General features: G+C 41.8%; 1 protein-coding gene across 1 annotated transcript in view; it reads left to right on the forward strand.

Moving 5' to 3' along the window:
• Nucleotides 1-11459, forward strand: part of SPPL3 (signal peptide peptidase like 3) — a 57413-nt gene extending 45954 nt beyond the window's left edge. Inside the window, exons 6-11 of the mRNA XM_084296998.1 lie at nucleotides 460-572; nucleotides 5739-5845; nucleotides 6784-6947; nucleotides 8172-8371; nucleotides 9451-9560; nucleotides 10309-11459. Of these exons, the coding sequence (XP_084153124.1) occupies nucleotides 460-572; nucleotides 5739-5845; nucleotides 6784-6947; nucleotides 8172-8371; nucleotides 9451-9560; nucleotides 10309-10380 (766 nt within the window). The 3' untranslated portion in view covers nucleotides 10381-11459. The remainder of the gene's footprint in view (nucleotides 1-459; nucleotides 573-5738; nucleotides 5846-6783; nucleotides 6948-8171; nucleotides 8372-9450; nucleotides 9561-10308) is intronic.
• The last annotated feature ends 2986 nt before the right edge of the window (nucleotides 11460-14445 follow it).

The raw sequence follows: 14445 nt of genomic DNA on the forward strand, positions 1-14445 counted from the left end.
GGGTTTTAATGTTTGTTAACATTAAACTCTGGATGATAATGCTGTTTTTTCAGGGATTGTGGTTATGCTAGTGAAAATGACGATTGTTCAAGCCATGTTTTGAAACTAATTCTTTCCTTACCTTGTGACTGGAGTTCATGCTCCAAAAAGCACTATCATAGATGGTACTAGGAAATAGCATTCATACTAACAATTTTAAGAGACGTGCCAGGATTTACAGGTTATTATTATTTTTTTTTTTTCCATCTTCGTAGTTCAGGCTTTACACACATGATTTGAATGTGAGGAAAGCTTGTATTTTGTTGCTGTTTTGGTACCTACTTGTGGCAAAGGAGCTTCCCCTCAGTTGTTCTTGGCGTCTTTCATCAGCAGTTGAGCTCTGTTCCGGTAGCATCCATTTTCTGTTCTTTAAATGGAAACATAAAAGTCTTGCAGCTTATGTTTACATGTTGTTCCTAGGATTTCCTTTGGCTGCTGCGGGCGTTTCACTGCTGCTGAGTTGCTCTCATTTTCTCTGTCTGTGATGCTTGTACTTATCTGGGTCCTCACTGGCCACTGGCTCCTTATGGACGGTGAGTATGTGAATCAAGGGATTTGACTACAAGTTTGTGCCTGTTCTGACACATCCAGTCACCTGGTGATGATCGGTGAAATTTGCTGTTATTAATGCCTTGCTGGATTGTAATGTTTGTGGTAGACTCCCTGAGAACAAGCCCTGTCAGAAACACGCCGGGGTAATGTTCAGGACACCTGTTTTTCTGGTTTGGAAAAGCTTCCGAGGAATTGCCAGAACATCCATGAGAGATGATCTGCACTCGTGTGGTGTAGGGTGAATTGCCAGTTTTAGTTAAAGATGTGTGGAGACAGCAGTTACTTATGAATCATAACTTGGTCTCAACAATCTGGTTAATTTTTGCTGTGTGTCATGTTGGGTTTTGGTTCAGATGATCAAATAATTTGTTGTGAGACAGTTCACAGTAGCTAGCTGTCTTTGATCTCTTTGATGCATGCCAGTTAGGGTGGTGAGATGGGTGAAGCTGGCAGGCGTCCAGTTGGCTTGAAGGGGTGATTTATTTATTTTTTTTCCTTCTGGTTGAACTGAATTTACAGCTTGCTGTTCCTACAAAGAGCTTTCCTCCTTCCCTCCTGCCTTACAAATCTCTTGGGCTAGCTCTGGCATTCGTTTAATCACAGGGCAAACTGATTCAGCTCACTAGAATGGCAGGGTACTCTTTTGCCAGGCTATTTTTCTGCTGCTTGCAGTGAGGTGAATTGGATTGTTGTGCAGTCAGGTATGTGCTAAATTTGGCAAAAGGTAAGCGGTGAGAGGACGGAGTGGATACGATAGCAAAGGGATGAAGGGGTAGCCAGGAGCAGGACCTCTGCTCCTCAGCAGTGTCAGGCAGCTAAATTGGCTGAAGACATCTCGTGAAGTGGCACCCTGAGGTGGTGATTGCTTGCGGAAAAATAGCTGGAACAGCATTACCTACCCTCGAATTTGCTTCTTGTGATAAAAAAGCCTACATCCCATCAGCTTTCTAGCTCCTCCTAAATGAGATGGCAGCAGCAAGTCCTTAGCACTGGAAGCTGCCATGGCACCTTGAGTGTTTCTCTTGTATATGGGGATTATGTTTCATTCATGTTTTTTGCTGCTGTAAAAGTTCCACCTGTTACATACTAGGGTGTACCTTATAAAATACTCAAATAAAAAATACTCAAAAAAAAAAAAAAAAAAAAAAAAAAAAGAAAAATGTGGGTGGTGTTTGGTTTGTTCAAAGCAGACTGGCCCACCATGAAATCAAGGGTGCTTGTCACTCTGCAGTAGCTACGCAGGTAAATGTAACTTCAAGCGTGGATTTTGACACAGTCTGAAAAGACTTGTCTACCCTGAGAAGCTGACAGAAGCATTTACTTAAAATGGTTATTTTTGTGAGCACTTCACTCTGAAATAGCGGGCTGTGAGATAATTGCAGAGTACTGAACTGGCACAGAGTGGCTTCTGGGGTTTATTTCCCTGTGGTTGTTTATGATTTACGTGTAGCTTTGGAGTATTTTATGTATTTTATATTAAGTGAGATTGTACAATACAGGTAAGCCTCCTTTAGTTTGTTTAAATGCAATTACACCGACATCTGTCAGTGACATTGAGCAGAGAACAGCATTTATTGGCATTCATCAGAGGACCGAGTCGGTTTACTCCTCGTGCTGTACTGCTGCAAGCGGGATCACGTCATCTCTGCCTTTACCCTTCTCCTCTCTGTAGCTGCATACTTGAGACCCCAATTCACCTTGTTTGGAGCGAAGCGTGGGCAGGAGGTGGTGCTGGGTAGCACAGGCAGGCGGAGCGCTCGCTAGCCTTTGAGGCTGCGTCTGCTCGCGGCGCTGCGATCCAGCTCCTCCCCTGCGCGTTGATCTTTGGGTTCGCTGTCAGCAGAAGCGAAGCAGATGTTGTGAATGTGCCTCGCATCGCCCGGGCTGCTGGCTGGAGGGAGAAGTGGGGCAGGGCTCGTTGTGCGGTTGGCTCTTTAGGAGAGAGTATCTCTACTTCAGGGCTAAGTAAAAAGGAAGAGAAATACTTACTGGCCTTTTCCATTTCCTGCAGAATCGAGGTAGAGTGCTTCCTGCCAGAACAGCCTTCATTGTGCAAATACCACGGTTCCCTCATCTCTCCAGCAGCTGGTCAAACTGTTTCTAAAATCTAGGGATGTTATCAGATAGAATGAGGAGACGTTGTCTCCAGCGGGTTGCTGTGGCCTGTGCTGATGTACCTTCATGGGTCTTGAAATGCTGGTTCTCAGGGGGGACGGACTGGTGACAGAATCATCTAGAGTCATCGCTGTCAGCTGGTAAAACTCGCTTAGAAGCTTTCCTAAATAGTAGAAATACCCAGAGATGAAGAATGGGAAAGCAGTAGATTTATGCATATCCACCCATAGCTATGGGGCGAACTGAAGAGGCTGGGATGCCCTGCGAACTGCTACAGGCCTTAACAGCTGCAGCAGCTGGGCAGAAGCTGCTTCATGATGCGTGCTCGTATTTCTGCTTTTTAAAATACACTTTGAGGGTTTTGTAGATATGCAATTAGATCAGAACTTCAGCACCTATTTGTTTCAAAGGTCAACTGGTGGCTTGTGGGGAAAGTTTAACCCCTGCCAGTTTGCATAATGCTTTGTAAGTGAGAAACCACAGCAGCAGAACCTCGGTAGTTTCATCTGTTCTGGCTGCACTATCGCAATAAGACTGAACAATACGCTGCAGCTGAGAGTCTCATCACATACGCAAGAGTATTGTTAATCCTCAGAATATCCTTGTTCCATAAGAGTGTGCTTGCAAGGACTTAGAAGTCAATCCATGCACTTGATCGAAGGTTAACTGTTTCAGTTAATGCTTTCACATTCAGCTCTGAGGAGCGGTGCAGCAGCACTTCCAGCTGAGCTGCCGTTTGCACAGTGTGCTCCCCTTCTTTCTGCCTCTTTAATTTAGAGTGCATTTCAGTGGAGATCGGCCTTGCGTAGTTAGTCAGCACCGTGCACAAACTTGGGTACGGTTTACTTGGTTTCTCGTGTGATGTCTGATTTTTTCATTGGAGAAGGAAACTGGCTTCATTTTACAGAAGCACATTGGTGGCTTGGCTGCACTTCGGCCTGTATTACTAGCACTTGCTCTTGGGCATTCTGGCTTCCTTTTTGTTTTTTAAACTTACCAATATTTCTTAAAGCAGTTGCAAAACTGCATGATTATTAGTGTGTGCGTTTCACTTTGATGTAAAGGAGTTTTTTCCATTCCCTTTTAAATCCAGTACTTGCTTAGTATGATGGAAGCGTGTTGCATATGTGTGCCTGTGTTTGTTTCAGTGGCACAGAAATTGAGTGTGTGAACAATAGCTAAAACTCCACATTGGTTAAAATATTCCCTCTTCTAGTTAATTATAACCTGGAAATCCTCTCTTGAATATAGGCTAACTTGAGCTATTATTAGCATTGGCTTTAGAGAAATCTCTTTGATTTAAGACAGACTGTTCCCTTGTATTTGCTCCTCTGCCAGACGAAGCCTGTAACTGAAGGCTCTATTGAATTACTGAGAGCAGTTCTTTTTCTTGCTGCTTTGCTGTGTCAAATTCTTTAAACCTCGATAATTTGCTTATGTTTTATATCGAGTTGCAATTATACAGCGTGATTTAGGGTACATTTTTATCTGAATAATCCTATTACTTCATTAAAACTAGCAGCTGTGCCGCTTAGAGTTATGTTAAGCTTGTCAATTCTCAAAAGGTAAGGTGGGTTTGACCAAGTCCTGGCCAGGATGCAACCCCTGGGCATTGCAGGCGGCCACCTTGGCAATTGCTTCGTGTCAGCTTTTTCTCTCGAATCTGCACTGAAATGTTTCCATAGTGTTTTGATGGAAGAACTCCACATCTTACAGATGAAATGCAAGCATAAAACATTTTTACAGTTCCATAATTATAGCGTTACAGTGTTAACTCGTGAGCTTGGCGGCTCAAGCTGTCAGGCTGGTGGGCTTGTACTTAATGACTATTTTCCCTAGGGTTTCACTTGGTCAAAATAGGATCTGATTTTTTTTTTTTTTTATGAATTCTGTGGCATGTTAAATGAGTGCATTTTTTTTTTTTTTTAGAATTGTCTGCGTACTTAACTGAAATCTGGTCCCAACAGGGCTCTGTTATTCCTCGTAAACAGCAGAGATGAAAGATTTTGGTTTGGTTTGTTTTTTTCTCTAGGGATTTACTTGTAACCAGTTGAAATGTATTTATAGTCCGCTGAGTGTCTTTGGCATCTAAGGTTAGACTCAAAGAAGCAGGAAATCACAAATATGAGAAAACTGGGATTTTTTTTTTTAGTGTGACATCTTAGTTTTCTACTGTGCCAAAATATATAGGGAATTTGATTAAAACTGCAGAGAAAGGGCTCCCCCCCCCTCCCCTATCTGAACATGCAAGTTACATTTAAGGTTTAATTTTGCATTGCATGTGTCTGATCGTGGAAGAGAACTGACAACGCTGAGCGTGCAGCAGCACTCAGGTCAGCTTGTCAGTCTGACTGAAAGCTAGGCCTTGGGAGAGAATTTAGAAGACTTGCCTGCATTTTTTTTCCCATTGTTGGGTAGGCTTTCACATTTATTAATTGTTACTGGGAAATCCCTGTGTAGCTAAACAATTGTACCCCATAGTGTTTGGGCAGCCTTGCACAAGCTTGTTCAAGTAGCGGATTGGTTTGAGTGGTTTCTTTGGCCGTATCATGTCATACTACCATGCTGATTTCTGAATTAAGAGCCAAGCATTTTATTTACTTATTTTACACGTTTACTGTATAACCTCCTGGCAGTGTAAAAGTAGAGTTCTCTGTTTGGTGTTTGTTGTTCTCAAGTGGCTTTCACAGAGGAGATCGTCTCTGGGATGCTTGTCATGAAAATGTTTCTTTGTAGTAGATGGTAGGAGTGGAGTGCAATGGGTAGTTGTGTCTGAAGAGGTATTTCTCTTTGTACAGGGACGTGTTCACAGATGGCTACATTCCTGAATGTATTTTGTCTTTTCTTAACTCTGCTAAGAATTTCACTTTCTGGAAATACTAGAAAATATACTGGAAAATAATCTGGTGCTTGCAGTGTTGCAGTTGCAAACTTTTTTTTTGAGGGGGAGGGAGTGTTGGTTTGGTTTTGTCATTGTTGCCTTTTTTTTTTTTTTTCTCTTTAATGTACTAATTATGTACTTGCATTTGTAGCTCTGGCTATGGGCCTGTGTGTTGCAATGATAGCCTTTGTCCGGCTGCCCAGCCTGAAGGTTTCCTGCTTGCTACTCTCCGGGTTACTAATTTATGATGTCTTTTGGGTAAGTGTTTTGTTTTGTTTTGCTAAAACTGTTCTCATCCTTTGGATTTGTAGTTGGCTTTGGGCCATTTTTACACGAGATGTACTAGTATGAAATCGATGAGCTTCATTGCTCCGTTCCGAGAAGTTAAAGTCTGCAGCAGAATACAAAATGATCTCCTCCCTAATTACTTAACAAAAGCGGGAACGTGATCAGAATATTTCAACTTTGACATATTGTAAGAAAAAGTTAGACCTCAAATTTTGAAACCTTGGCTGCGGATCAGAATAAGTGTTTCCAAGTAAATGGGAAGCCTTATCCACGCTCGTGCAGGACGTGCATGCCAACTTCTGATTAGCAGTGGAATCTGCAAAATAGAAATGCAAACTGATTTACAGCCAGTCAAGTTGGCATAAAATCTTACAGCAGTTTTACAAGAAACCTGAAAGAATGATGTCCTTTGTAATACTGAAAGGATTTGGTTTTACCTTTGCATAACAGCGAGCACTGATTCAGGAAGGTACTTGTTGACAGCTCTGGCATTGAGTCAGTTTCCCAGCACGATGAGCTGTAGTGTAAAGGCCTATTTGAAATAAGTGTTGCATCATGCATTTTATGAGTGAGCACTGTGCTCTCTTCTCTCTTCCAGCTTTCTCATATTTTCAGTGCCCTATTACCTGCCTTTGCTGGTGTTTGTAATCTGTTGATCGGTATCTTGGCATCATACAGTATATTCCAGTTATTCTACAGGATTAATTGTGTAAAAAATTTTATCTGATTGTTTTTAAAATACATTTTGTTTTTTATTATCAAACGTAGAATGTTTGTGTCTGGAAAAGTAGATGCTTTCTTTTCTTGAATAAATGAAGCAAAAAGGAAAAAAAAAAAAAAAAAGCAAGCCACTTTGAATTGCTATGCAATTGCAGTTTGTCATTTTTAATGATTTCCTTCTTCTGTAGGTCTTTTTTTCTGCCTACATCTTTAACAGCAATGTTATGGTGAAAGTGGCCACGCAACCAGCTGATAATCCCCTTGATGTTTTATCCCGGAAACTTCACCTGGGACCAAATGTGGGTAGAGATGTTCCCCGCCTGTCGCTGCCTGGTAAACTTGTGTTTCCAAGGTAAAATCAGCAGTTCTTTTACAGTACTATATAAGAAAAGTATTTCCTGACTATACGTCACTCCTCCTTCATGATGAAGATCTGTAAAATAATGAGTTGTAAGGATTGGACGCTTTGCATTTGCTGTATCATAGCACGCAGATATGATGCTAATTGGGGTAAAAGAAGTGGCCCGTTCGGACCAGGATATTTTTTTGACATAAATGTGAGTTCTACCATTTAGTGGTCACTGTTGTAGTATGACCTAATGCTTAAAAGCAAAAAGAGCTTAAGTTTACTATAACGTTAGTCTTGATTAATGCATACTTGTGGGATGGGAGTTAGAAACTGATCTAAGCGACAAAGGTTACTGGGTTAAATGCTATGTTGAAGGGAGATTATTCCACATCTATCTGCTGTGGGGGTTCCTTGATGTTTCAGATTTAGAGCTAGTTACACGTAGGCCTGATACAGCAATAAACTCAAGCACTTCAGAAGTCGTGCAGTAGGCTAAGTTGGCTAATTTACTCTGTTCTTGTTTCTTTAGAAGCTGGGGTTCTAAAATTGCAGGGATTAGGAAATCGTTCTCTGCAATGATAAAAACAAAACTGGTTCATTCTGTGACAAATTAATTTGATATCATTTCATGAAAAAGATCCTGGGTTTAAGATACTGGCTGGTTTTAGTTCGTAATCTGCTTAGCGGTTGGCTCTTTTCTGGGAATCTGATAAAGCTGTAGGTTTATGTGCATTTTGTCCGAATTAAGCCAAAGATCATAAATCCATAAACTGACTTACTGTCACATATTAGAAGTGATCTACGTACACTAGAATGGAGGTGCAGTGTCCATCAGCGATGGTCAAATAGTTTGGTGAAATTGTTGGCTGGTACCTACCTCCCAGTCACGTTTAGGAGAGAGATGACTGAAATACCGAGCTGATGGATCTGTTACATCGAGTGACTTAGAAGAAAGAAGTTTAAACACTGCTGGTAGAAATAAACAGGTTTGGAGCAAAGTGTTATTAGTGTCAAAATAGGTAACGTTTAAAACTGAGCTGGAATGGTGATCATGTCACGTGAGGAAAAACCGTTAGTAGCAGGTATTTATGTAAGAGCTTCTACTACATAAAAGGTGGCCAGTTGAAAGTCCAGCCTGTGCAAAATGAAGCTCAAAAACAAAGTGGAGGAGTCTAGAGCTTGTCACCCTCTGTACTGGGCACAGACCCAATTTCAGTTGCTCTCCAGTTCCACAGGCAGCCACTTCTCCATGCTGGGGATCGGAGATATTGTGATGCCAGGTCTTCTGCTCTGCTTTGTCCTACGTTATGATAACTACAAAAAACAAGCCAACAGTGACTCCTGTGGTGCCCCAGGACCAGGGAACATCTCTGGACGTATGCAGAAGGTCTCTTACTTTCACTGCACACTTATTGGATATTTTGTAGGTGAGTAATTGGTTTAATATGGATAGCTGCTTAGTGAGCAGGAGTGGGATTATTGTAGTAGGTTTAAAAGATGATGAAACAAAGGGTAAAGAGGCTTTGGGAGACTGCATGGTTATGTTCTTTTTTGATCTTCCTCTCTCCATTTTCATTGGCATGGTCTAGGGAGAACAACTCTTCTAGAGTTCTGTTTTAAATTATTTTTGGTGTATTTTATTTAGAGGATGAAAGAGATTATCAGTGTATTTCTGTGAGAACTTTTTATACCTTGCTTTACTAGTACTGAAGGTGTCCTAGCTCACAGCTGGGTTGCACAGAAAAATATGGGAGTTTCTAGATGGGTTGTGCTGTGCAATAGTACATCCTGAGAATTAATTTTATAGATTCCCACCATTTTTGTATTCTAATGTTAATTCTTATGATCCTGTGACATTTTAGCTCATGCAGAAAATTGTAAATAGCCACAACTAGAATCTGTTTATAATTTGATGTAGCCATTCCTTTCCTCACTAACACAAAATAGATTTTCCCCGAAGGTCAGGATATGTGTGTGCATATCCGGAACCTGTGTAGTCCTTTAGAAGATGAAAAGGAAAGATTGTCTCCTGCTTGCCTCCCCCCCCGTCGCCCCCTGCCTTTCCCCCATATGTTCCTTTTGGGCATGTATCCAGGAAAAGCATTCCTGGTGCGTACAATCCTTCCTTGCAGCCCCTCGTTTCTCAGGCGAGAGGCCTCAGACCAACAGTCTCGAGAGGTACCGGTGCTGGAGGAGCACGTAAACCAATTTGGTGTGTGCTTTCAGCTTCCTCCCCTTTGCCTTTTATTATGTTTGTGTTGTGTTATTATTAGCTTAGTTTTTGAGATTTAAAACCGAAGCAAGTGGCTCAACAGAGCGTAATACTAAAATAGAGCAACTTCCCTTTTTGCTTGTTTTGTATCTCTTCAGGGAAAGCTAAGCACAAGCAGGTAACTTTTCCGTAGACTGTCTTAAAATGGTGGGGAAGGAAACCACCTGTGGATGAAATGATAGAGAACATCCATGAGCTACTAAAGATATTTATAGGCACTTTTTTCTTTTACAGGTCTATTAACTGCAACAGTAGCTTCTCGTATTCACCGGGCAGCCCAGCCTGCCCTCCTGTATTTGGTACCTTTTACCTTATTGCCGCTCCTCACCATGGCCTATTTAAAGGTAAGATAGGATTATATATTCCTGTCAGGAAAGTGGGGATCAGCTGGAAGCGAGATCAGTGCTCGTGCACTGGGCACTGGTTCTCACAAGGATGCTGCATGCCCTTGCTCCTCCTTAACAGCCACAGCCAAGAACTGAGGTACTGCTGCTGCTGGGGTGGATCCTCATTTTGGAGGACTAAGTAACAGACTTGTTCCTGAACTAGAAAATAATCTATGCATGTAATACTTCTGAACTTGTTTAGTTTATGTTTGCTGGTACTTTAAGTGCTGTTTAAATTAAATAAATGAATTTCTCCTCACCCAGCTGGTTGTGAAAGAAAGCATTTGCGCAAAAGCTGGATAGAGAGAGGAGAGGCAGATCCTTATTTACCTATTTCCAGTCACCTGTTCTGAAGTCAAATTTCAAAATGTAACCTTTACTGTTTCAGGGCTATTGTTGAAACACACATCTAGCACTCTAGACTGAAGCATAAAACAGGGCATAATTTTCCACCCCCATAAAATGTTTTTCTGATGGGAAGGAAATACTGAGGTCAATCTGTCACAAAAATAAGGCATTTCGACATGTTGTGGGAAGGATGTATTTTATGGTCTTTATTGTAATCTGCAAAACAGGTGGAGAATAGATTTGCTTTAAGATATGCTTACGTGCATTTTACGTATATACATGTATTTTTAAATCTGGATTCTAAATGGGCTTTATGGTTTCTGAGTGAATGGTCCTCTGCTGTTTCACTGCTGTTTAGGGCGATCTACGTCGCATGTGGTCTGAGCCTTTCCACTCCAAGTCCAGCAGCTCCCGTTTCCTGGAAGTATGATGGAACAGATAGAAAGTGACCTGAACTTCTGCCTTGGTCCTTTTCACTTTGACTTGTGGCTTTGTCATCGCCGAAAGCTGGACAGGCTGGTACTTGGGAAGGTACCAATTACAGGACTTGTATGAAAGGACTTTGCATTGAAAGGAGGAAAAAGAAAAAAAGCTAAGGTTCTGGAGCTCCATGCGACTCCGTATCTCCCTGCAGATGTGGAACTGGGGACCCTTTGTGCAACTGCAGCCACTTTCCTCTTTTCCTCGCTCTAACGGATTAGTACCAGACTATTACCTATGTGAGAGAGGAAGAGACAGACTAGAAACTGAAAACGGCTTGAAGTCGTTCAAAAACTTGTGAACACTAAAAGAAAAACGGTTAGGCAAACTGAAGCTTCTTCAGCAAACGCTCATATACATTGGGACCAGTTTCCTGTTGGACTTCGGTTTTGAAAAGAACTGAGACAGAAGGTCTTCTGTCACAATATTTTTTTTGTTGTTTTTGTTTTTTTTTGATTTATTAAATATTTCCTGTGGTGTGAGGTTACTTATTAAATCCACAGACATTGAGTGACTTCTTGCAGTAAACATATAAAAATTTGTTGTAACAAGTTACGTTTCCACCCAGATGTCATGTTGCAGTGAAAAAGGGCACGATTTTTATACATATATATATACACACATATAGATATATATATGAATAAATAAAAAGGAAAACCTGCTAAGATCATGCTATGTAGCAGACAGGGGCTTGCTGTAATTTTTAGCATGTAGAGCAGTTTACTCTGGCTTTCTTGTATATGAATCTACAATGAGCTGCTGTTTTTTCTCCCCCCTCCTGAAACTGAACCTGCAGTTTAAAAACAAGTGTAGTATTTGTATTGGTTGTACTCACGGACTTTAGGGGATATTTGATTTTGATCAATGTAGCAAACTAGGGAAGAAAAAAGTTGAAACCCACCCCTGTTGGTTTGAGGGGGGAGGGGATGGGAAGGGTGTCTTTTTTTTCTTTTTTTTTTCTGTTTTTTTACAAACAGCTCCCTTGCAGGTTTTTAGTAGATCCTTCTTGACCCAGTGCATGTATTATAGCAGCAATTGTCTTTGTGCTTTCTGATCATAGTAATGTATCACTTGTAAATACATTTTTTCTATTTTCTATTTTTTTGTATTTTTTTGCATTTTGTTTCATTAGTGTGCTGTATTTTTTCCATGCCCCTGCCCCTTAAAGAAAAAAAAAAAAAAAAAAAAGAAAAAGAAAACTGTCCTTTACTGTTGTGACTGGTCAGAGTTTGTGTGTTGACTGCTTTGTACCTGACAGCCTGTTAAAATGTGTTGTGCTGTTTTCTTAAGCCAGCAGTTCCAGTTAGGTTAATTTATTAACTGAAAGGCCACCCTGAGATAACCAGAACTTTCGTCCATTAAAATATTTTACCAAATTGTGTTTGGGGGGCAGCTCTGCTAAACTTGTACCTCTTGTTAGTCTGATGCTGATAAGTGCTAGCTGAGCAGAAGGAAAGCAGGATGAAACCTGACTGAGCAGCGAGCTCCCTCGGGGTATCGCTGCTTTGCAAACAGGTAAGGGAGCTTCGGTGGAACGTCTGACCCTTTCTGCTCTGTCCGTTCTTACAAGAAGAGCAAATTCAGCCTGGTAGAAAATATCGTCTGGCCGTGCTTCGCAATGCAGCTGTCTGGCCTGTTTTTAATTAACGTGCTCCTCTCTCCTCCTCAGGCAGGTCTGTCACGGCTCACGGGCCGTGGGGCTGAAGTGGCCGAGTGGCCTCTGAACCAGCTGTGAGTGCTCTGACACAGGTAGGGCACGAAAAAACGTTGGAAAGCAGCACGGCAGTTCGGGTGGGGGGGCTCTAAGGTTTTCAAGTGAGTGGGTGGCAGGGGGGATGTTGTGTTTTTATTTTTTCCCCCAATTCCTATCTTTAAGTCAGTTGAAAACATTTCATCATCAGCTCAGTTTTGTTGAAGTAAATCTTTTTAAATTAAAAATTTGCATCTACAGTTAATAGCAGGTGTAAGAGCCCGGACTTGCAGTCAGCTTGGGCCAAAAGGAGGGCGTTGTTTTTTTAGCTGCACACCTCAATCTTAAATTGAACAAAATATTGATAAGGGTGTTCAGAAAGAAAAAACACTTTTTTTTTTAGTGGTAGCAAGCAGTGGGATAACATTTCTAGATCCAGTATCCAACTGGTAGCAATGCACATCTCAAGTGCTTGCTGTTTCTTTGGAGCATCTTCCTGCCTTTAGAATTAAAATAAACGGTCTTTCTCTGGTTTTGCGATGGCATTTTCTAGTCCGTTCCAGGAAGCATGCCTGTGAGTGATTTTCTACGCTTAAAAGGCATTCTGGAGAAAGTTCTAGAAGTGTCAAGTGACAAATGCTTAATGAGAATTAATCTAGCTTTCCTGAAGAGTCTTGGCCTTCCTCTTTTAAGCTGTGTTGCCCTGTGACACCGTGTAAATCTGACTTGCACCAAGATTGCAAGCCACTTTCTCTTTACAACCAGTTGGGTTGTAAACGCAGCCGTTTGTTTCTGAAGCTACAGGTGGTATCTTCTGCTCTGAAATGAGCCCCTGGCTTCCCAGGTGGACACCTGCAGCTGCCAGGTGAGCAAAACTGAACTGACAGATGCTTGCTACCCCTTCAGCGTGGAACAGCAGCCTACCGCTGGTAGGAAAAGGATTTGGTGCTTTGGAGGCATGACTGTTCTAAATGCAAAGCTGTTATATTTGCAGAGGCACAAAAACATTCTCCTGTTATTTATTTAAGTTAAAGCTGTAAAACTTTGTCCTACAGCTCTCCTGTCAACAACACCTCAACTTTTGGGGCGGATTAGAACAGGTTCCTACCTCAGCACGTAGCTGCTGGCACCCTGAGCAGACACACGTACCTTCTGGCCTTGTTTCTTCAGCGTGGCCAACTGCACATTTTCTCAGATCAAGGATGAAACTGTACAAAGTGCTGGGTCCTTTGGCTTTCTGAGGGCGCTCTAGGGCCTAGATTCCCTGTCCCTGTTAGGTCCTGTTCATGCCTTGGTTTTACATTTTGTTACACTCCTTCATTAAATACTTGATACAAATTCGTGCATTGTAATCTCCAGCCATCTGCTCTTTCTTGTGAAAAGTTGTCAGAAGAAATATTTTAGAAAGTATTCGACTAATAAAAGCTTTTATGTAGGAGGTTAAAAGGATACTGGCAATAAAAAGTGATTGACGCATGCGTGTTTAGCAAAGTTAGGACAGGGACCAGAATTGTGAAATGCAAAGCTGTTAAAAGTTCTGGATCCGGTTTTCTGCTGTGCCTTTAGGAACAGTCAGCTTAGAAATGTCACTGTTCGTCTCTTGAAGTTTCCCCTAAGGTCACACCCTTAGTCTAGAAAAAGATTCTGAGTTCAGAAAAGACCTGGAACAGTTTTGCCAGCCAGTGCAGATGAAGTATTTTACAGCACTTCTATACTTTTACAATACAGGCTGCTAATTCTGTCTGTGTTGGCCCAGCAGATACAACCTGTGAAGCCTCGAATCCGTGCCCGGACCTCTGCAATATTGCACGGCGCTGCCTGCACAGGCTGAGGAGCACATCGGGGTGCCAGCGCTGTGGTTTCCATCGCCTCACACAGAAGCCGTTTGTGGAGATGAATGTTTCCTGTCTTGAGCGTGGAGGTACGGTGTGTTCTCAGAGAGAAGGGGAAGGAGTCACTGAAGCAATGAGGAAACACAAACTGACTGTTGGGTGGCTTCCCCAGCTTAGGGTTGACCCCCGTTGGAGGGGGAAGTGCATGCGCAGCTCCCAGGTATTTTTCTTTTTGTACAAGTAGTGAACGTGTAGAATTTGTTATTAATATTTAGCTAAACAGCAGTAAGCTGCATTTTCATTCAAGTTGTAACACTGCCAGATTTCCTTATCTCGGTTCCATTTATTCTTGTTATTCTTACAAGTATTTTGCCTTTTAACTTCAGCCTGTCTTTCACATTTGTTATTTTTTAAGCCATCCGTGATCACTAACAAAACCAGAATGTGTGACTACGTTGTCTGTGCTATTTTATGAAGGCTCTCCAGTTAGGCA

This window comes from Netta rufina (genome assembly GCF_964035555.1).
Source record: "Netta rufina genome assembly, chromosome: 17".
NCBI lineage: Eukaryota > Metazoa > Chordata > Aves > Anseriformes > Anatidae > Netta > Netta rufina.